This window comes from Pocillopora verrucosa, chromosome 6 (assembly GCF_036669915.1).
Source record: "Pocillopora verrucosa isolate sample1 chromosome 6, ASM3666991v2, whole genome shotgun sequence".
In the NCBI taxonomy this organism is placed as follows: Eukaryota; Metazoa; Cnidaria; class Anthozoa; order Scleractinia; family Pocilloporidae; genus Pocillopora; species Pocillopora verrucosa.
Window position 1 is genome coordinate 25,711,207 of NC_089317.1, and position 23,231 is coordinate 25,734,437.

The following is a 23,231-nucleotide window of genomic DNA, read 5'->3' on the forward strand; positions in this document are numbered from 1 at the left end:
AAAATTAAACCTTTTAAGAGTTTCCAAGCTTTTCAATTAAGTACATTGTTTCTGGTTTGAGTATCAGTGTTGTCTAGGTAAAGGTTGTCCGAAACCAACCGACACCAGCATATTATTTGGGGTTTAATAACAAGAAGCGACAAAATATTTCGAAAAGAGGGCACTTTCTCTCTAATTATTCTGCTGGTAAGACAGCTGACTCTTTTGTCGGCGAGGAAAAAGTTTTTGTTTTGTAAATGACGCGAAAAGTTGACAATTAAAGACGAGCTAGGTAGACAATCTCGTACCCTCAAAGCCGTGCGGCTCTCCCGTCAGAACTCTTTTAGTAGTGTCTCCGCACCGTAACCAACAATTGAGTAAGTCTCGACAGTTCGCAAATAAATGGTGGCCAATTCATACAAGCGGAACGTCATTCGTTTGTTTCCAAGTGTAGCCTTATAATTATTAGGTAGATGACAGTAGACGCATTTATTTTTATTTCTCTTCCGACGCCAAGTTTAAATTCTATGAGGTTTGACTCGTGACTGGCGAATGGCGAATTGTTTAGGTAAGTGTTTTCACACAATTGTTAGATTTTTACCTACAAAAGATGGGCTGGCACTAATGCCAAGTCTTCAGTGTTTTTACAATGAGGGTTCATCCGTCGGTAAATACACGGTATGTAGTCTCTCATAAAGAGATCCCTAAACTTAGCTCTGACTGTGGTGTATGAAACGAAATGGTTCTGTAATTGCACTTTCTTGTGGTATCAGCACAGTGTGTGTTAATCTAGTCACCAATTTTGTATGCATTTCTCAGTTCGGAAAAAGGCATTGCCAGCTTCTGTCGAGGAAAGTAAACATTACCTCACGGAAACTTCCGTGCGTTTTCAATGCTATTGATTTTCCTGATATTTGAGCGTAACTTTGGAACACAATAATCCAACAAAACCAAGTAGTCGAAACATTTATTTTCCTAACTTAATAGTTATCTAAATTCGCTTTCAACTTCTGCAATTTTAATTAGCACGTCTGTCCCATGTTTATTCAAATTTACTTATATTGTTCTATGGGCATAGGGTTTGGAAATTCATTTTTTACGGCGTTTTTTGTGAGGTAGCTTTAACTCAAAGGTTTTTCCCCTCTCTTTATTTTCGTTTCTGCCGGATGTCAGCCAAGTTCAAGGCCAAAGCTTAAAAAATTTAAGTAATGCACGATCCGTTCGTCAAATTTTCATGTTGGTTAGACGTTCGAAATAGTACCTGGACACTGGTAACACTCCACAATAATTAAATCAATATTTTGGTTCCAAATGAAACAACGATTTTCAAACTTCCTACCTTGCACAGAAACTACCAGACTTCAAGGCTGAATATTCCAATAGAGTTCTTAAGCGCAAAACAGTCATTATAAACAAACACCGAAAACACGTGCTTATTATTTAAGAAAAAATGGTTAGCGCGATTAGATGGTAAAAACACACTACCACAGAGGGTGGAGACAAAAGTTTGGGGAGGGCAACATAACACTTAAAATTAAAACACGTCGATAAACAAATGTTGATCCACCTTTTTTCGCACCCACGTATCAATTACCTTTGTATTTTGCGAATGAATATCCTTAGAGATCTGGAGCTTTACAGAAGTTTCACGTTTTCACGAAATACGAGTAGAGCTTGAATGAATACACCGAGCCCAAGGTGTTAAATGTAAATCTGATGTCCCCTGTAGTACCACGCAGCTTAAACTGACACCCATCTCATTTCCAGACAAATTTCTGTAAGTAAATATGTGTTGGCTTCACTTTTAATAAAAAAAGGAAACCATTCAAAGAGTTGATTGACAGGGCCTCCAAAAGGCAATATTTCACTTGGTATCCGACACTTGTATTTCACTAGTTTCATTTCCCTCGCGAGTAAACACTTTATTTCGCTGTTTGGCATTGAACGGAAAGGCTGCAGTAAACCCGCCGAAGACGACTCAAGTCAGGTCAGAGTTTACCCTCTTTATGATATTCATAAATAACCGCGAATTGTTTGAACCTAATTTAACATGAAAGACATGAGATTGAAATAAACATTTCACAGGTTGCTTTGGTCAAAAATTCACACTTTTTAGAAAAATCAGACACAAAGAGTTTTGGATCGATAATTGTCCAGGTAGCTATTAGAATGCGAATACAAAATGGCAGAACGTACTCGGGGTTCTGAGAAATCAATACAACGGGGAGGTTTCTAAAGAAACTGTGGTGCTGCGTCAGTGGGAGAGTATAACAGGGTAATTTAGCATTATCAACTGAGTTGATAACATAAATTGGCCAAGGTAAAGAGTTTCAAAGCTGACGTTTCGAGCGTTAGCCCTCCGTCAGAGCGAATGTACTATCTTGAATAATATTCAGATCATTCGACTGATTTCACAAGTAGATCTAAATGTTTCCATTGAGAATCGTTCGGCGGAGCAAGCACAATAGTGCTTCGACAACGATGACAGCACAGAATCAACAGCCAGTTCTTAAATTAATAGCTATTTTATGGAACCGTGCGAAATGTGGCAGGCTGACACTTAGGTGTGAGAAAATAGCCTTGGGATTTGTGTCTTACTTGTTCCAGGAATGGTTAAAATATTACATATAGTGCAATTTCAGAAAAAAATAAACGCGAAGTTCACAAACCAAATAAACATTCAGTCATATAGCTTTGAATGCAATTCGCCATCATTTCAGTAAAACACATAAAACACTCTCTACGCGTTCGAAAGCGTTTATCCCGCCTTCCTTTACGATAATCAACAATTTCGTATATGGGGGGTAAATTTCTAAAGGCTGTGGTGCCGCGTCGGCGAGGGAGCATGACAACATAATTTGGCTTTAGCGTTAGCCCTTCGTCTGGGCGAATTATCAGTTCGCTTTGAAACTCTTTACGGTGCCCAATTTACATTATCAACTCAGTTGACAAAACCAAATTTTGTATATGGTGCCACAAAGGAAATTTTCAAAGGTCGCAATCAGGTTGCATAAAATGGCTGTTTTTGCAAGACATTTAAAGTAAGGAAGATAAAGACTTCATAATCTCGATTTTTGGTAGAAATCTTCTCTGCAAATTTGAAAGGTGTATAACGGGTAAAGACCAAGAAACTTCACCAAGTAAATCTTGCAAACACTTGTTAAACGAGGCAACGTGTGTTTTTGGGTGAGGGCAGTTTTATTTCATTTCGATGATTGGTTAGGCTTTTCATTATTTCTACGGTTCTTTGTCTCCTGTGTTTCAACTAGTATTGTCACGTTTCTTCTAAGCTGTGGAACACAATACGGTAGTTCACGGGCTTAGAACCGGCGGTTCATTCAACGGTGCGAAAATCGAGTATTATGACTCTTACAATGTTGGTCGCTGGAAAACACCAATTAAGAAGAATACAACTGCTTTGAGAAATAATTTTTCCTTGTAGGGTTCTTTGAAACAAACGGGCAATTAACTCATAATGTTCAAGCGCTCGGGTTGAGTCCATGCAAAATTCGGGTACTTTTTTTTTTTACAATGTTGGTCGGTAAAAACTATCAGGTGAGAAATTACACCACTTTGTGGGAGGATTTGTCACTGCAGGTTACCGTGAACCAAACTGCCAATTAACTCATTTTAAAAGTACAAACCACCATAACAAAGTGTTTCTCAGTGTTCTTGTCTTCCACATTTGCATTGTAAGGCTAAGAGAAAGAAAAAAAACTGTCGGATCACGCGGCTTATATTTCAGTTTTAAATTAAATGGTGACTGAAGTTGAGCTAAGTGTTCCTCAGATGTATGGATGAAAAAAAAACAATAACGGAGATACACGAAAACGAAGGAAATAGCGTCTAATTTCTCTTTAAAGTCCTTTAATGAGGCATTTTTATAATTTTTTCGCGGTGCTTTTGTGAGCACGTTGGGATTTTTATTGTTGTCAGAAGATATTACAATGATGGAGGAGCCCCGAAAATGCAAACAAAAGAAGATCTATGAAACAACACTTGAGAGGTAGCGTGCTCATCGCCTTGATTGTGTTGAGGACGGCTCAGAAAATACTTGTTTGGTAGGCATAGCTTTTTGGAGGAGCTACGATATTGTTATTAAAGATGTTGTTTGGATGTAACATAGTATGTTTTTTTGATAGAAACCATTAGAGTCGGATATAAAAAATTAGAATCTACAAGAGCACATGGTGTGTCAAAAAACCTGGCAAAACCAGCTGTTTACTTCCGAACCAGGCCAGGCATACTCTTCTCTCGCAAACAGTCGATACCATCAATAGTAACTTAGCTTATCAAGAAGGTAGAAGAAATATGGGTAAAGTTTCCGCACAGCCCCATACTATTGTAAAGCAAATCTGTTTTCCCAATGGCAATGTATTGTTTTTGTCATTGTTTTCTCTATCCAAGAACTGAATGCATAATGTAGGATGGGGCTGTGCGGAGATTTTACCGAAATATGCTCTGGATTACGATATAATAGGAAAAAAATCATCGTGGATTCAGACTAAACATAAGTTAGGCTAAACTACCGCATCGTTAACATCTCTGGAAAGGGTTACCTTCTAAATGCGTGTCAGACTTACTGTATACGTGTCGGGTAATTAGAAAATGCATCTTTATTCTTCAAAATACCAGTGTGGTATTGTATTTGTAAGGAGCAGAGATTCCGAGAGAAGAAACGCCTAGGTTCGATTCCCGATTTAGTTTGTTTCTGTCTTTTCAGTCGAAACACCTGCGTTCCATAACGTTTACGAAGACCAAATTCAGAAGGGTAGGCCATGAACGTTGTTCTCCAGATTTCCTCAAAGTAACTCAAAAGAAATTTTTTTGGGGGGAAAAACGTTGCTCAGACGTTGGTCGTGAAAATAAAACGGCTTTTGTATTAGTTGTTAGGTTGTTTAAAATCGTGAGAAAAACCTCAGGGGCAATTTGAAATTATAATTCTTTCAAACGAATGTCTGTCACTGAGCCTTTCGCTTTCCGCCATCTCGTAAACATGGTATACACGATTTATAACTCGAAACTGGATATTGAAGAAATGTTTTTAGGGAATAAGAAATGATAATAAATTTATACTCTTTTCTCTTCATATAAAAATAATCGTTACTGCGGCCCACAGTATATTATGCACCGTGGGCACGGTAACTTCTGCCCTTAGTTCTCGATCAACAAAATGTCATTTTTCGTGGTCAAGCTGAATGGACCGTGACTACCAAAGAGAAATGAACAAAAACGTTTATTCGTTTTGTTCATCGTTCTTGTTTTTTTCTTTTGTTTATAGAGTGACTCTTCACACTTGCAGGGACGATTTTGCTACTAAAAAACAGGAAGAAATAGTTTCCCAAGGAGGGGGGCATACAAAAGATTACCTGGAGCATTACGGCGATGTCTTTTAACCCTGAAAACGCTATGGATTAAAAACATCTTTCACTTCATTTCCTTCGGAAGGATAAAATAAATTGTGTGAATTGTGGTGTATCAATCTCAGGGGGTCTAAAAATTGCAAGTACTACACGAGTACACAGGTAATCACAAAGTTCACAAAATGTTCAATGCTTCCGTCCAGTCCTGAAGGACAGTCTTGTTATTTAAACAACAAACCCTTGGAGGTAAAACCACAAAACAAACTGAAATCATTTACGAAACTGCCATTAAAAAGAGAAATATGGCTTTGCATGTCTTGTGTCGTTTTACGTTCTCCCCGCTCTGTTTCTATTCTTACCCCAGGTTTTTTATGGTTTTGTATTTTTTTATCCGCGTTGAAAGTCTTCTCTTCCTGTAGGTGGAAGGACAGCGAAAATGCTTGATATGAGCCATATTTATCATTATGCATACATCAAATTATGTAATTTGTATACATCTTTTTTATTTTGTCTTGTTTTGACTTCACGCGATCAGAAAGTAGCTTTTAATTTCACAACTGGTTCGAGGTGAAAGGAAGGAAGTATTGAGATCTATTATGTATATGAATTTTCTGCTGGGAAAAGACGCTGCTATGGAGACGCCTTTTCGATCATTACGACTTATTTTTCCTAATTTACAAAATCAAACGGATCGGCTAAGAGTTTAAAAGTTACTAATGGACTTTTAAAGCCGCGCAAGAGAAATAAAAGAGAAATCAGTAGCCTTTAAAAAATTTTCATTTAGGTAGATCAGTTTCATACACTTTCTAGTGGCTAAAAAAAAATTTATTTAATCAAAATAATATTTTATTTTGAAAACACATCAAAGCACCGAAGAGGCTTTCATTACCCTAGAGCATTGCTACGATTGGTGAACTCTGGATGAGTGACAGCCGCCAGAAACTAGCGCATATAGGACGTTCGAAATTGTTCGATTTATGAAAAGTTTTTTTAATAGTTGTCGTGGTGGTGCAATCGATCCACTGAACAAAAAGACAAGGGCATATCTTAAAGCTTTACAAAGTAAGTATTTTAATTTCAGATTTCCTTCAGATGCTATACATTCAGTCATTTCTCATTTTTTTCAAACAGTAGTTCCGTTCTGTTGACAATGATAAAAAGTTCACCTGTCTGAATATTCACATGCTACTTTAAACATTGTTATGTTAACAAAGTAGTTCAACTATCTTTCAATAATTTTACATGGTCTGATGCTACTCTGGTTTAAAGATTTAATGAATGTAACCGAGAAGTTACAATTAATAGACCCAGCTTTTCGACACTCCTGTCTGGTGCCTTCAGAAGTGTCGAAACGTTGGGTCTATGAATTGTAACTTCTCGGTTACATTCATTAAATCTTTAAACCAGAGTAGCATCAAACCATGGCTGATTGTCAACCTGGTTGCCATGTGAACTTTAATATATTTCAATAATCTATTGCAAGGCGATAGGAACTAAGGTGTACATCGAAAATAATTAACGGTTGATTTTTTTAGAGTCGATGTAAATTGATCACAAGATGAGGTCTGGACGAACGAAATAATTTCATTCTTTATTAGCGAATTCCACTCCGAAACTAGACAGAAAGGGTAGGGATGATTTCATTCTTGGTAAGTCTGGCCAAGAGATTATAAACTTGTAACCTCTTGGTCTGGCACAACTGAAAATTGGGCTGTTAATTTGATCGATTGGTTTCGCAAAGGAAGCGAGCAAGAATTTCAGTGATGGGAGGGGTGGGTGACGGCGGGTGAAAAATTACAAGAGATAGTATACTCTATTCCTGGTGTGTTCGGCGAGAATAGTTCATGTACTATGAGTCGATCTCGAAAGAAATGTTTCGGTTGGTAGTTTCTAGAGTAAATGAAAAAGCAGAGCTTTGCATATTCGCATTGTGCTTTGCATTGTACGGGAAAAATGTTTCGGGCCATTCTACGGGTAATAGTGACAAGCTCAACGAAAATCCACAATATAAAGCACTTGCATAATTACGAGGACTGATTACAAATGTTTCGTGTGATCAAGTACATATGTAACCTCGACAATGATCGTGACAGTTTCATACCTAGACTTGCTTCCCCTGTATAAATCACATAAGTACTGGGTACGAGATTTCTTTGTGAAGTTTCACGCGGGTTAGATTCATCAATAAGGTCCGCGCAGAGTCTGACTCACTTGTCTGTTCCGGGAAAAAGCAACCATTTAGAGTGATTGAGTATTTTTGCTCCAGTCTCTTCGCCGTAATCCTGACACTGCCTTAACAACTGAGTAATTATATTTTCCTTTTTCTTATTAGGATCTTCGATTTGAACATCGACCAAATGCGAACGAAATAGCGGGCTTTTGACATATTGTATTGACATAGAGTGGTGGTTCCAATTTTTTGCTCCCGACGTCCGGCTAGTTTTGGTCATTTTTTTTATCTCCACCGACTAAGTGCCACGTAGAAGCTAAATTCTAAGCAAAAAAAAACGTTTAGCGCCAGATTAAGGTTTTCACAATGTTACCTTCCAACACAATCACATAAAAAAAAGGGAATTACTAAGTGTGCGGCTCATCAAAGACTCAAAACAAAGAAGTATTGACAGTATTGAAAGTGTTATGTGGAATAAAAGCTTAATCTAGTTGAAAGGGCTTGCAAACTTCTAAAATATATTTTATTCGGTCGGGGTGATAATGTGGAAATGTTTTTAAATAAATTTAATAAAACCAGTATTTTAATTTACAAGACGAAAATTTCTTTTCGCATGAAGTAACCATTTATTAATTAGTTTCGTATTTTATTTTCAACAAAGTTAACTCAGTTAACTCACATCGTTAGATGCGAAGAACTAGTTTTTTTAATTCTAACGTTAAAAACCCGATTCCTTACCTCAATTATCTTCGTGGAAGCCTTAGTAAAGAAGGTTCCTGACAATGCCAAAAAAAAGGAAGAAAAAAAACCCAGCTTAAATCGTAAATCATTTTGTGAACGAGTGAGTGCATGTTTTTCTTGTTCGGTAATTGGTCTTCTCCTTGCCACCTGCACAGTCCTATACTGTTCTTTGTTTACCTGTTCCCGTGTTTACCTTATCGTTTCTCAACTTATAGTTACCACCTTTCATCTTGAAGATCTCTAAGGAACTCTGAATCACGGTTCAGCTTTGTTTGTTCAGGATTCGCTTTGATGACTAATCCCTTTTTTTTTTTTCTATCAACCTTTTTTTTTTTTTCAAATTTAATCATATGGAAAAAGGTAAACTGCAAATTTTTTAGTTAAAAAAAAAAACACCTGACCTCAGTAAGTGGAATTTTTTTTGTTATGTTAAACATTTATTTTAGTCAATGGTAAATTATATTAATTTGCCATGGGTTAGGCTATCTCCCCTGCAATCTTAAAACTCGAGAGAAGTGTTCCATTGTTTCAGTTCAGTACTGTTCTATTCTTTGATTGGCTTTCATCTTCAGATGATTGACAGTACTTTTTTTTTCATTTAGACTAGACTAGACATAGAAAAAGACAGCGGACGCTTATACAAATATATTCTTTTATTCACGTTGCGTCCGACAAATTAGCGCCTTCGGAGTACCAATTTCCATCCAGTAAGTTTTAAAAAATTGTTTTTGATCCAGCTTTTATGATCTTATTGTCTGAATTTTCTAAATCTGTGGTACGTATATAATTCTTTTAATCGAATAAAGTCGATAGACGTACTAACTAATTTGAAAGAAAATTCAAGTTCAGAGCGAGAAATTCGTAATGAAGCTATTGCCTTTTCTATAAGAAAATGTTTTGAGTCAAAACTTTAATTTTTATCTCGTTGATGCTGACTTTGGAGTTTATCCTGAATTGAAGGTCAGATGGCACATATTTTTAGTTCTTCAGCGAAGCTTTTATGAACAGGACCTGCTGTTCTTAGAATAATCAAGTGAGAGGAGCCCCGTTTTATAATATTATTTAAGTGCTTCTTTGAAAAATTGGCCAAAATCAGCGATAATTTAGATTCAACCATACGTAGAAAAATTAAATGATAAATCTTGACCCTAATTACACACCACTAACGAGTCCGAGCTGTAATCGCATTCGTACCTGATTCCGGCCGACATTACGACGCTTTAATCTTTGAAGAAGTTATAATTCATTCATAACTGCTGTGACCCACAATGTTTCTTCATAAGATTTTTTTTCTCTATATTATTTCCTTTTATCTCTGCAGTACGTATTTTTTTAAAAAATGAATTTCCTATTTCCATTTTAATAGAAGTTGGCAGTCCATCAACACAGTGAAAGATTATGAGGCCTAGCTGGTTGTCGTGGATCTGTATTTTCTGTAAGTAACATAACAGCATCACGATCTGCGTTCAAATGTACATTTTTTATGGGACTCGACATATACACGATAGAACTAAAAGAAAAACATCTAACGTCGCGTGACTGAAGAAAGAAAATCCGACTTCGCGTGACTGAAGAAAACATCGCGTGACTGAAGAAACAAATAACTTCAATGGCTTGACCCAAACTAACAGCTAACATAGTGTGACGGAGTGAGTCATGTAATCCAGCGAGACCACGGCAAAAAACCTCATATAATATCATGGAGAGAAAAAAAATCGTTGGGAGTAAAATCATGACCCCCCCCCCCCCAACCCAAAAAAAACCTGTAATAAAGCGTAATCTTATCAAACACCTGATAATAGCAGGGCGACTAAAAGGACAACCCAACAGTACATGACACCTGTTATGAAAGGAACTGCTAATGCGTTTTAACGTCCTCCCTAGGCCCTAACCCACAGGTTGTCGTTCGTGCCCCAGGGGTCGGGAATTTGCACCAGCGGATGACGCTTGTTTCCATTTTAAATGTAGAGGAGATTAAGGGCAAAGAGTCCACTTTCGAGAGCAAATGGCTCAAAAAAAGTTTTTACTTCGTAGAATGATGCTTACAAGTGACAAAACCAGCACCAGTGAAAAAAATTAATGCGTGACTTTGCTATATTGTGTTGAAAAATAAATCATATAAATTGAAAAAACATAAATAAAAATTGTGCTTGATTGGTGCATTTGGACGGAACAAATATTCAAGTTACACGGGAAAATATTGAAATTTCGAATGGATGAATCCGTGACCGTAGAATCCCCACATGACTGACCATTAGAGGCGGCTACGAAGTCTATCGCGTCGAACATCCCAGTGTTTTCCTTTTCCAGGGTTTGTAGCAGAGAGCAGGACATTGGTGTGTGAGTCATACGATCACAAATGCAAAACGCTCCACTCCGCTTCGTTGAAAAACTCAACGTGTTCGTCGCTACAGCAGTGTGATGAGACTTGGCCTGGGTCGATTCCCGCGTGTTATGCATTGTTAGCTCAGAACAAAGAGGGAGGACTCAGTGTCCTGAGGAAGGGATGTACATCTCAGATTGGTAAAGAATGTACTCGATCATACGCGTGTAATGGACAACGGAAGCGTCTTCGTAACAAACTACAACCCCTTTACTACTGCTGCTGCATTGAAGACAATTGCAACCGTGATGTCATCATGTTTCTAAAAGAAGAGAAGGAGGAAATTTATACGATGGATGGTAGGAAATCTTTGATACGTTTGTTCTTTTTTTCTCATAAAAAGGCTTAAAGATTTCAAAGAGCTTCTCCAACCTCAGATCATGTATTAGGGTTGAAGAAAGACAACCTCACGCATTGGGGAGATCAGAAGAAACCACGGGTTGTGAGGTTTGAAAAAAATTTAGGCAGAGATTAAAAGTTATTGAGAAAGATAAATAATGACAAATCGAATTTAAAATGCGATCTCCATTACAAAAAATTCTCTTTTGGTGAGATTAAAACCTTTAAAGTGAGGAAGAAGGCTTGATTAGATCCGCAGTACTGTTGTGACCCTTGCACACACAGTAGCGTAGATGAAGATTACTACTATCATGATTGTCACCGATTAAATTCTGGGCTTCAATATTAAACCCATCACATATTTTATCATAGGATTCTGATCAAATCTTGTGCGCATTGTTGTAAATAATTTTTTGTTCACTTCCTGGAGAGAAAGTAGAATATTCTCGTTAAGGTACTTTTCTCCTTGTGCCGTTCTCTACCGAAGTCACCGAAGTCTCCGAAGTCTGTACTTATCCGACAAAACTTCTCGGAGAGACAAACAAAACTACAGCAAGATCAGTAGCTGGTTTGATACCCATTTATTTTTTTATCAAAAAAAATTTCAAATCAAAATGATCAATCCACAGCAGTCTCTGGGCGTACTCAGCTCTTCAGGGCATTTCAGCGAAAAACTCAAAATATTTGTCAGCAAATTCTAGTCAGATCTGCCCTTGAGACATTATTAACTTTGAAGAGTGCAACGTGCACGTCACAAATGGGACTAATCGAGGTGATGTTTGCTTTTGCTTTTGCTTTTTAGACATCACAAAGGCTCTCATGAATTTAAAATGGTTGATCTGGGCTCATCTTGTGACAATAACTATAATTCTATTACTGATTGCGTTCGTATCACTGGGTCTGATATTGATGCTAAGCAAACGGCACAGAAAAACCGCAAGGCATGGGAGACATTCCTGTCCAGTGCGGGTCTGCGATAAAGGTAAGGTTATCCTTTTCTCAGGAGACCATTCCCCTCGTATGAAAAAAAAAACTCTGTTCCTTTACATAGTTGCAATGAAAATTATTATTAAAGTCTCCTTTCAAGTTCGTCTTGCTTCGTTTGGGTTTTCTTGTAGGAACAACAGTCTATTCGACAAGCATCTTTTTTTCATGTAAGTTTATAAGCCAAGCTCCGATTTCGATTACTTTATCCAGGTTCTTTCCGTCCATGTATGTCAAATGAGGGATAGCCGCACGTGCAAGCTGCAAATGGGTTATTTCAATTTTTACGTATCAATTCCTTTGTAGGAAGTCATCATCACCATAACTCATCTCAGTGGAAGAAACAGGACTTCCAACTGATCATGTGTCTCGTGCGAAGTTCGTTTGGTGAAATATGGCAGGCCAGGTTACATGGTTCCAATCGAGTAGTCCGCATTCGATTAACAGCAGGCTCAGACGATGTCTTTGTGTACGACAAACACGTTTTGTTTAAAAAAACAAACGTCGACACAACAAGGGTAGTATGACAAGAGATTTTATAAGTTTAACTGTGTACCTATGAAATGAAGAAGATATTCGGAAGTAATATCCCGCTCATTTAAGTTAATATTTATGATATAATTATTGTTGCATTCAAAAAATAGAACCTGAGCGTGTATGAGACCATAAAGAGATTTGGAAATTTCAGACTATACATCTCTTACGTATCATCTGCAACAGATATTGGGTTATCATGTCGAGTTCAAAGTCTGCCTAGTTTCCAAACCCCTCTTTCGTGTTGTGTTCTCAAACTTTTGCAAACTTAAAGAGAATTGTCTTCTTTGTTTAAAACGTATTATAAAACACTTATTGAATTCGATATTCGCATGATATCATGAATTATCAAACCGTGTGTCGGTGTTATCTGCCTCAGCCTTCGGCTTCTTAACTCAAATTCGGGACAAAACAGAATTGGAATGTGAGTTGGTTCCCTCTTTTTTATTTGTCGATTTTTCTGCCTTGTAATAACGGAAATATAAACATCAATTTGAACTCGAATTTTAAGCAGCATGGAAGTCTTCATTTAATCGGCACAGACAGATGAGTAATGTGTACATAATTTAATGATACAGTGTAACTTATTAAATCATAACATTTTACAGGTATAGATTATTGCATTGTTTCCCAACGTAGTCATGAAAATAATATAATTACATGCATGAAAAGTATTAATATGTTAAATTAATGTACATAATCTACCAACAATTTATAATTAAACTGATGTATCCATGTAAAAATTAAGGGTTTTGTAATAAAACCAAAGTCCACTGCAACACTGTTCAATTGTGTATCCTCTCTATCTTCGTTGTAATATCAATTATAAATTCGACATAACAGAAAAAAAATTAAGTTATGTGAGAAGTGCTCACATCCCATGTTATATTTTGCAAAGGAGAAGCCTAAGAGACCATTATTTATCGTCGAAGGGGGAGGGGGGGGGGGGAGTTGGAAGATTTCGGAGGAGGGGGAGGTTTTGACTGGTCCCTAAACTTAAGTGTTACTGACGACAATTTCAAAATCTGAATAGGACAGAATGCGTCATAAAAATGTGCTAAATAGAAATGCGTTTAAAATCTTCATCGTTCTGCTTTTTGAATATATGACTTTCCAGTGATATGGATGAGTCTTTCCAAGCGAAATGATCACATCCGAGCTCTTGTTCTTCGGCTCTTTTGTTCCGTGATAGAGTCTCAGGTGTCCCATTCTGTCGCCGCAGTTTCGACGTCATGATTCGTAGCCAACTGTTTCTTATGTATCTGTTGTCTTCACTAGAACTATCTCGGTGGTTTGCCCTGTAACAGCATGCACAACTAGAAACAACTTGTAGAACTATTCCCATTTTTAGTGGTTAGCAGCTCGGTGAGGTTGTACCGAGAGGTCTTCACAGCTCGCAAGGCCTGAGCTCAAGCCCTACGGTTTAAAGTCGGTTTCATTCTTTACAAAGATGTAAATTATAAAATGGAAATTTGAACTCATAACTTACACCAAAATAAGTGGACATTCACTTGAAAGAACGGGAGGAAAAATGTTAGAATACTCTACCGTGCAGATGAGTAATTATCAGAGTTTCATTCAGCCAACTAAGATTTTTCCTCGACACAAGAAAGAGCTCACCTTTAGCCTGGACTGTTACCCAATATTAAGATTTCTCTGTTCCAAAATGTGAACGTACGTTCTGTCTAAAGAAAAATTTTTTTAGTTCCGTCAGATTATTCTTGGGAGAAGGAGGATCACGTTCAGTAAGCCATGTTCGATATCCGTAAACGCGAAAAAAAACCCTGCTTATCTTCCTGGTTTCAATGTTAATTTAGAAAAGGCACACAAAGTTTCCTTTCGTTCTTTGGCCTGTTTCAAAAAGCTTTTTCTTTCTTTCAATAATTGTTTACCATAAACGTAGTTTAGTTGAGTGGCGTTCAAACGAAAAGGTCGAGTCAAGTTAGAAAATTTATCATCAGCCTCCAGTTCGCGTGTTGGACTCTTGTTTCTCTAACCCTTTACACCCCGTGAGTGACCAAGAGAGAATTTCTCCTTACAATATCAATACAGTATCAAGCATAGAAGTGATGAGAATAAAGTAAAATATCAATTAAGGAATAATCAGTTGATTCAATACCAAATTCTCCAAACTGACATCGCAAGAATTATATGTTAGACAGTAAAGAGAATTACTAATGAGATCTTGGGAGTTGAGAGGTTAATTTGCTGGCGTTCATATAATGACATGTTTGACAAGGGATCTTACTGATCACGAATATCCCTGTTCAAATTTTTGTTCAGATATAAGTTTGCGACCTAATTAACGAACCTTGGGCAATTTCACAAGCTTGTTTTATGGACTTTTTCTATTTAATCAAAGTGTACTGTTTAATTCCTTTATTCGGGCGGCAGAGTGACTTCGGTTCCCGTCTCACAATAGCCCCGACATTACAATTTCTATGTGGTTAGTGACTTACGGCGAATGATTCTATGGCACGTGTTTATATGGTTAAATAAGCAACAGAATTATGCACATGTTTAATTTCCGGGTTGAAAAGCACTCGCCAGACAGATTCAACCTGATAGTTTGTGAATAATAATTTGGTTGTCACTTGGGGTACTGCCTAAAAGAGTAAGGCAAATTATTACAAATTATCGTCGCTTCATGTATCGTTCCATGCGTTGGTCAACTTGAAAATTGGGCAGTCTCGAGTGCCTATTTATTGATTATCATGAGAACAAACTAACAGTATTGGATATGACGAATAAAGTTTCCACAAACATTTCACTTCACGATTGGTGATCTGAAAAATTAAGGATGTGCTGCACTAAATATCATTGAGAAAGTTTCATACTATAAGCCTTGATTCGAATCTTTTACATTCCTTCTAAAGCTCCATAAATTTCTCTCATGCAGTTTCGAAAGTCGAGTCAATAATTGTTTCCATCAACTCGGCAAAATTACAAATACACAATCAACCATCGTTATTTTCTCCTCTCCCTGTTTTCGTAAGCTATTCTGAAAACAAACGTCGCTAAAATGTAGAGAATCCACCTAGCATTTGCATGGGTGGGAATAATATCGATTCCCCAACTTCGACTGTTTGTTTATTTTACTGCGTCGTAGTCTATTCGCTAAGATGAATTTGAATTTTACTCACCTGGTGTTTATGGTCCCTCACTTCTGATAGAACCGCTTTTTCCTGTCAGTGATAACCGTTAAACTATAAAACTTTGTAGGATGCCGAGCTCGACTTTCACATGCTTCGACTGTTACGGCAGTTTCTGCATTTAGAAGAGCTCCAAAGCTGACGTGAACTTATTCATGCATGCTACGGCTTCCGGTCGATGATTTCTGGGAACTTAAAATTTCAATTATCAGCCGCACTCTGTTCAAGACGAACACGACTTCTCATTAAAATACTTTAGATATTCAAACGGAAAAAATTTTTTGACAGGTTCACAGCTAACGATCATCACATCACAAAAACGTGCACTGAGAAAATTTCTCGAAACCCTCTGAATGAAAATAAAAGACAACATATTCTGACATGTCCAGTGATGTTGTTTATCATCTGAGGATGTTAATTTATCTATAACATTACAATTCAGTACAAAATTTCTCTTGAATGTGAAGCATTTCTGAGGCGGTCCCTGCATTCCAACTTTTATTCTCTTAAATGAAAATCGGTGTTCATTAAGTCCTTAAATAAACAATGACTCCAAGCACTTTTACACACGAGGCCAGTTTAAGTTTGAACCTGTCTAAAGTGTACAATTAGATCACGTCATAGCAGGTTGAAGTTACCTGGAGAGCGCATAAACCAGGCAGGTGGCGAAAAATGAATGCTTACTTTCAAATAAACTCTCCACTTCTTATAACGGAGAAAATATACCAAAGCCTTAGCAAATGTGACTAAACTAAGCGCTGTGTTTCTCGTGCTGCAATTCGATATTTAGCACAACATGAATTATGAATGCACAATTATTTGACGTTAAAAGCAAAGAAAAAAATAACTTTGGTATAAGGAGCATTGCATATGAATGATTTTCAAGGGCGCGTCACTTATGTTTCAATGAACAAGGTTTTTCTCAGTCTTGGACTGAGCCAAGTCAAATCCACAAAACTTCCATTTTGAGTTCCCGCCTGATTCTCCAGCTTTGAACAAGATGGGCAAACTGGAAAGCAACCTCTCCACCACGACTTTTATTTTTTCGTGAAACTGTCTCGACAAGTAGTCCCTTATCTCTCCACTCGTGGCACCAGCGGGGCACAGCTGAAGATACGAAGAAATGATTACAACGAGTACAAGCTCCTTTCCAGAGAGGCGCACTACAGAGGGTCCAAAATACATGAGGCTGTAACTCGCAAGTCCAGATGAGGCCCAAGCTTGGTAATAAGACATGTAACTCTGCTGATAAGCTGTCAGATCAGTTGGGACCTGCTCGTTAACTTCCTTTTCTCGCTCATTCAAAGAGCTATCAACAGTAACTTCTTTGCAAGCATCTTCGTTCTCAAACTGCTTGTTTACTTGTTCATCGTTTCCACTCAAACAACCTTGTGCATCTATCTCTTTATAATCATCGTCGCTGTCTTCACCCATATCGTCAATCACTTCGAACTGTTCATCATCAATCTGCACAAACCGGCCGGAACCTTCCTCTTCGTCGTCTTCTTCCTGTGTTTCATTCTTCGCCCCTATCGCTTTTTGCCCTCCTACTTTTTTCTCTACATCTACTGAAGAGTTCCCTGGCTCCTCTCCTTCATGTGATGTCTCTCCTCTCACAACCACCCTCCCGCTTTCTCTCAGCAAGTCTTCTTTGTTCACCAATACTTCTCCATCGACGTGCTCCTCTTTCACTACAACTAGCGTCTCTCCCTCCCCTCGCCTTTCCCCTTCTTCTTCCGGGTTTTCCTGATTTGAAAAATTTGCTTCTCCAATGCACACAATTTCGCCCTCTTTTACGTTATCCTCCACTTTATCCTCTGTAACATCCAGTTCTTTGACTCCTTTATTAGATAATGTTGCCACCTCTGTCACTGTGTCGTCCAATTTATCTCGAATACTTGCTTCTGCAATCTTTTCAACTTTTGATGTTCTATCATCCTCCATCCTTTCCCTTTTTCCTTCTCCGTGTGTATCACAGTAGTTTGTTTCCACTCCATTTATTGCTGCGTGACTACCACTACTCAACTCCACAACAACTTCTAGGTCCTTCAATGGGTCACTGGTAGCTACCTACATAACAAAGCAGAGTACAACGAAATTAGTGGAGGTGCGCTTTTTGGTTGAGAATTGAAACTAAAGTCAAAATCAAAGTTATCGCAATTGTTAAATTAGAACAAAAAAATATCACAAGGAGGCAACGAGAACACAAAGTAAATACATGGATATTGTCTAAAGCGCGGGAAAATGGAGGTTTCCATGTCGCGGGTCGCGGTCATTTTGAATCTGATTGGTTGAGAGGGTGGCACGAGTTTGACCAATCACACAGCAAAGTTAAGTAAAACTAAAGAAATAAAGGGGACAAGTTTCAAAAGAAACTGTGGTGCTGCGTCGGTGGGAGAGTATAGCAGGTAATTTAGTGTTAACGACTGAGTTGAAAACGTAAATTGGCCACCGTAAAGGGCAAAAAGGCTGAAGTTTCGAACGTTAGCCCTTCGTCAGAGCGATAGAAACCCAGCGATGGATGTTGTGAACAGCAAGGACAAAAGCTAAAAATTTCTTATCCCGTGAAGATTTTCCCTTAATTGTTATGGAGCTGATTTCAAGGAAAACGGGTGTAGATGTGCAAAAGAGTACAATCAAAGCACTCTTCACAGCCTTTATACCCACCAATTCACCGCTGATTAGATCTCCCTGTTTGATGTTCTGTTTTATGTGCTCCAAAGCTTTTTGTAAGCACAGGATCTGTAAGTTAAAAGGTGAACAGTATGTTAAATGAATAATACGTCCAGCTAAAAAACAATTTCTGTCACATCTCACTCTTGGGGGAAGTCTCTTCAACAATATCCCTTTACAAACAAATGAGGAAATTACCGCCTTAATAACACAATCACCACCTTAAATCGAGGGAATTTCTCTCGAGTGTTAGCAGATACAGTAACCCAAACTCCAAGTTGAAATCCGTTTTAATATTTAACAGTCTCACAACTACGAATCTTTTCTGTAGTGGATTAATTGTTTTGGTTTTTTACCGCATTTTAAAAAGTCGTTCATCCTAATATATCTACTTTTACTCTTGACGGTAGCCAATCTACGTTTTCAACTCAGTTGTTAACACTAAATTACATCCTAATATATGGTCCACTCAGTTCGGTTGCTAATTGCAAATGGCTGAATTTGCCTAAATCTCGTGAGACAAAACCTGTCCTTCCAGAACTGTTCAGCATATAATTTATCAAGTACAATTTTAATGCACTGTCAAACAGACAGGTAAAGAGAGCAAGAAAAAAACAACAGCCAGGGGATATAATTATTGTTTGAATATACCACCACGTTCTCAGTCAACAAAGAAATGTCTTGGGTCAGTTGGAAGAAATAGCATACGCTAGAGCTGAAGTTCTGTACCTCGTAATCTTTCTCTTTTAACCTTTTATCATACTGTTGTCTGGTCATGTCCACTTGATACTGATAGCTCTGCATGGACCACATTAGGCTGGTGTTCTGCTCGGCAATCGCCTTCAAGCTTTCAACCTGAGTGCGTAGCTTCGCATTTTCTAGCTTTAGAGCGTCAATGGAATCTGCGTCCGATTCTACACCTGAAGGAAATCACATGTTCAACTTAAGGATTTAGGAAAAATATATGACACTCACGCTTGTATGATGTAAATTACATTTTTGTCTCTTAACTTTGGAATGAGGAAATGACACGAAATCTTTAGAAGAGAAATAAATATTTAGAATATTTGTAAGTTTTAATAACAAGCAATGCAACCACTTTAGTGGGGCAGCTCAGTAAATTCTTAGTAAACAATTACCAATTGTATATAAGGTTGACAAAATTTCACATCTGAAGAAAAAAAGCATTGAATCTATAATTTTCAGGGTGCCACAAACTGTGTTTGGTCATTCACCCTACAATAATGTAATGGAATATCAACATGTAACAAATTAATTTTCAGAATGATATAATAGGTAAATAATTTGAAAGGCAAAGGCTTAGTCCACAGAAAATGTGGAAACTATCACTAGGAAGGTAAACCCAGACATCTCATTGGCTCAGGTTATGATTAAGAGGTCTGTGGCACATTTGCTCTAACCCTTTAACTCCCAGATCAAATTTTTAATTCTCGTTACTGTCAACCATACAATTCTTATAATGTTAGTTTGGAGAATTTAGTACTGGATCAACTAATTATCCCAAATTGATATTTTTCTTTATTCTCATCACTTATCTGGTTGATATTGTATTGATATTGTAAGGAGAAATTCTGTCTTGGTCACTTATAGGAGTTAAAGGGTTGATATAGTGTCAAGAGACACTTACAAACACAGTGAATAGGAAATATATAATGAAACATCTGAACCACAAGAATTCCCCTGCATTTTCACCAAATTTAACAGTTTAACTTGATTTGAATGAGGAATTTGTCATATATAGAGATTAATTAAGAATCCTATCAATCAATTATGCAGACTGAATCGTTAATTATTCATAAAGTTTGAAGGTTTGAATTGACTGGCTGACATGTCAAGAAAAAAGCCTTTGAGAAATTACCATAGACAGGGTAATTAGTAGAGATGCATATCTTGATATGATGTTAAAGAAGAAACCAACAATAAATTGCGACTTAACCATTTACCTACCTCTCAAATCCAATCTTGATATATTTCCCTCCTCTTTTTCAGAGTAAAAATGAGATGTAAGATAAGTGCATGTAGATCAAGAAAACCCTACTTGACCAGAGAAGAAGTTAGAATTTGCAAAGTCAATATCTTGGCAATGGAGCTGTGCGCTATTACCTGAAGCATCACTGCAAAGTTTCTTGGCAGCTGCTGGTGCCAAACTTTCATCCTCTTCTTGCCTCTGTTCTTGAGCCACTTGAAGTGCTGGCTGTTCAATAAGCCCACCAAGGTTTGATGCTTCATCATCCAAATCCATACCTACCTCCTCACGATTTTGTATCTCAGCCTCTTGGGCTGATTTAATTTCCTGAAAATGGCACACAATGAGATCAGTGCAAGTTGCCATTTACCTACCTTTGGGTTCAAATTCACCATGGTTGCCCAATGCCTGACCTGCAAAGCACTTCCTACATCCACAATTCCATATGTGAGACTTGCACATGGAATTGCTAGTTTTGTGGTAGCTGCGACTGGCCTTGTATCAATAAGAGACATCACTAATTTTAATTGTTACTTACATTTCTGATAACAGCAAACCACTGAGAGGTAGTTTTTCTTTGTCCCTTTGTAAACTGGTCCCATGCCTTTTGTTTAGTTGCTGCATCAAAGACTTTCCATACAGCATCACCTGAACAAAATACAAGTGTTGAAGTTGTTGGGTAAACCATTCACTGTTTCACAACAATTTCAAAACTGCCCTGCCACAACTCACTCATGCCACTTGTATCGCACAGTGAATTTACACAACAGCAAACCTGACCATTCAATTTTTAAAAACCAGATTAACAGCACTTGCTTGACAAGAAACTCCTTACATGACTCTTGAAAATGAGATCTGCATATTTTGTTGAAACTCCGGTAATTGTCAGGTGCCAAAGTCTTTTTCTGAAATACATGTACCCTCACTCTTACAATAAGACCTCAAGATCAACTAAAACTTACATTATGGTTAGCAGTTTGAATCCAGGAGTAACATTTTATCAAGTAGTCTGATCATCCAGGTGAGAGTAGTCCTGAGAATGAGATTGTTGTTCATAGTAGTTAATGAAGTTTCAACAACCATAGCAGTGGTCATCAATAAGGTTGTGACAATGTCCGTCACTTCTACTGACAACACTCCTTCTCCAAACTACTATCACCTCAACACTTAGACTAAAGTATAGAGTAAACTACAACTTACATTGCTGCTTGATTTCATTGGTCCTCTCTGCTGCCTCTCTCTTTTGATTTTCCACTTGTTGCTCATGCTCTTTTCGTTTGTTGATCAGTCGTTTGACAAGACCATTGACATTGCTAAGCATTGTGTGGAAAACATTGACTGTAGAACGGTTACATTCACCTTTTACTAACCAGTGAGTCATTATCTCCAAAGAATTCACCACAGATTTGTCATGACGAATCAGATCCAATAACTGGAAAGCTTTTGTACGGCTATAAATCAGGTCTGGGTCATCTTCCCCAACATGTTGATAGGGCTTTTGTTGGTGTTCAATGACAGTGCTGGAGGTTTTAACGTCTATCTCATCTCTTGTTACTATGAAGTAGTTAATGCGAATGCGACTGACCTTTGTTTTGGTGTCACTTCCATCTCCAATAACCAACAAGTAACCATTAAGTTTGACAGCCATATCAACATCACCAAGTTGTGAGAATGTCAGATGGCAATGTCTAACATTGGTATTATTCTTCATAGTTTTAAGACTTAGGTTCTCTATAGGTCCAAACACACCAAAAATCTCTCTAATGATAAACTCATCAGCCATTCGCGGAAGGCTGCGAATAAATATTGAACAACATCCAGGTTCGTTATCATTCAGTGGTAATACATCCAAGTCATCTTCAGGAGGTACCAGGTAGCAGTTTGGATGTAACACTGCATTCAGAGGAACAGTGAATTCATCTCTCCTCCCATATTTCATTTCATTTGGATTCAGTCTAATTGGTCCTCTGCTGTGTTGAAATTGATCATGATCCTCTGTTCGAAGCTTAAAGAGCTCTGGTTGCAAGTTAGGTTTTGAAACATCATAACCTCTTCTACTGACCTCAGCTTTTCCAATACTTGCATCCTGTCTAAGAAAATCCCTCTTTGATAATACAAAGTCTGGGAGAATTTCACGATCAATCAGCCCCCCTATCCTTCCACAATCCTCACTGAGGTATTCCCTTTTATCAATATTCTGATCATGATGGCGTTTTCTGAAGCTCCTGTTATCATAGTTATCAAACCTTGATTTGTCCCTTTCATTGTAAGTATCAGAGATGTGTCTTCTATCCTCTGCATTTGCATGTACATATTGCTGTTGATTACTGTGCTGTTGCAATTGGGCTTGAACCATTTGTAACCCTTGCAACTGATGAGAAAACTGTTGAGGGTTCCCCGAGAGATTTCCAAGTGCAGGGATCAGATTCAATCCAACATTGGGTGGCCATCCAGCCATGTTTAGTATCCTATAATGCTAGCCGGTAAGAACCTAAGGTAAATATTAATATTGAAGTGATTCCAATGAAAACTACTCCAATTGCTTAGTTCAGAGAAAGATTCAATGTAACACATTCCATATTTCCTTGAGTTTTAACGAGGCCAAGCAATACATGCAAAATTTATGTAAAATCCAAGGTGCCATTTCCTCAACAAATTGTATGGGCTCAAGAACTGAGAGATTAGCTTTTCGCAAGTTTTTTTTTTTTAATTCAAAAATAATTTCTGAATCCTGCGGAAAGCAACCAGAAAATAATAGAAAAAATACGCCTTTAGAGCTTTACCGTATTTCAAAACACAAGGAAAGCACCGCGAACTCTGCTGGTCTATGCAACTGTTCTCCTCCCGTTTGTTTGATTTCTTTTCTCCCGGGCCAGCCAGTCAAAGTATCTTATGATACACACTAGGGTGGCCGGGGGAAGTGTTT

The 23,231-nt window shown here is 37.7% G+C and overlaps 2 protein-coding genes and 1 long non-coding RNA gene across 9 annotated transcripts; 1 reads left to right on the forward strand and 2 right to left on the reverse strand.

Annotated features, from left to right (window-relative positions):
- Nucleotides 1-457: 457 nt before the first annotated feature.
- On the forward strand, nt 458-13,050 carry LOC131781477 (uncharacterized). 5 transcript variants are annotated; one of them, XM_059098328.2, is made up of 5 exons: nt 458-547; nt 9,620-9,688; nt 10,564-10,935; nt 11,778-11,957; nt 12,266-13,050. In XM_059098328.2, exons 2-5 carry the CDS (start codon nt 9,652-9,654, stop codon nt 12,484-12,486), a joined length of 810 nt encoding a protein of 269 aa, XP_058954311.1. In that variant the 5' UTR covers nt 458-547; nt 9,620-9,651; the 3' UTR covers nt 12,487-13,050. The 5 variants fall into 5 exon arrangements, with proteins under 5 accessions (XP_058954311.1, XP_066024072.1, XP_058954234.1 ...); XM_066167975.1 differs by having other exon boundaries at nt 474-547; nt 9,623-9,688; XM_059098251.2 differs by lacking the exon at nt 458-547 and adding an exon at nt 6,344-6,404.
- A 173-nt stretch (nt 13,051-13,223) lies between these two features.
- Nucleotides 13,224-15,795, reverse strand: LOC131781685 (uncharacterized). Its single transcript, XR_009339984.2, has 3 exons — nt 15,637-15,795; nt 14,114-14,178; nt 13,224-13,909 (listed from the first exon to the last, which is right to left on the reverse strand). It is a non-coding gene; the product is annotated as an uncharacterized lncRNA (long non-coding RNA).
- Nucleotides 15,796-16,101: 306 nt separating this feature from the next.
- LOC131782046 (putative leucine-rich repeat-containing protein DDB_G0290503) lies at nt 16,102-23,159 on the reverse strand. 3 transcript variants are annotated; one of them, XM_059098790.2, is made up of 8 exons: nt 23,089-23,159; nt 21,506-22,796; nt 20,844-20,953; nt 20,443-20,632; nt 20,287-20,319; nt 19,048-19,238; nt 18,313-18,387; nt 16,102-17,715 (listed from the first exon to the last, which is right to left on the reverse strand). In XM_059098790.2, the coding sequence occupies exons 2-8, from the start codon at nt 22,761-22,763 to the stop codon at nt 16,549-16,551; spliced, it is 3,024 nt and encodes a 1,007-aa protein (XP_058954773.2). In that variant the 5' UTR covers nt 22,764-22,796; nt 23,089-23,159; the 3' UTR covers nt 16,102-16,548. The 3 variants fall into 3 exon arrangements, with proteins under 3 accessions (XP_058954773.2, XP_058954841.2, XP_066025191.1); XM_059098858.2 differs by lacking the exon at nt 20,287-20,319; XM_066169094.1 differs by having other exon boundaries at nt 21,506-23,146.
- Between the last annotated feature and the right edge of the window lie 72 nt (nt 23,160-23,231).

Excerpts from the sequence above, each read along its gene's own strand:
- LOC131781477 (XM_059098328.2), top strand. The coding sequence starts at position 9,652 with ATGAGGCCTAGCTGGTTGTCGTGGATCTGTATTTTCT. Across the intron at positions 9,689-10,563 it reads GTCGTGGATCTGTATTTTCT|GGTTTGTAGCAGAGAGCAGG; the intron begins GTAAGTAACATA and ends TTCCTTTTCCAG. Across the intron at positions 11,958-12,265 it reads AGTGCGGGTCTGCGATAAAG|GAAGTCATCATCACCATAAC; the intron begins GTAAGGTTATCC and ends ATTCCTTTGTAG.
- LOC131782046 (XM_059098790.2), bottom strand. The coding sequence starts at position 22,763 with ATGGCTGGATGGCCACCCAATGTTGGATTGAATCTGATCCCTGCACTT. Across the intron at positions 18,388-19,047 it reads TAAAAGAGAAAGATTACGAG|ATCCTGTGCTTACAAAAAGC; the intron begins GTACAGAACTTC and ends TTTAACTTACAG. Across the intron at positions 17,716-18,312 it reads ATCTAATCAGCGGTGAATTG|GTAGCTACCAGTGACCCATT; the intron begins GTGGGTATAAAG and ends TTTGTTATGTAG.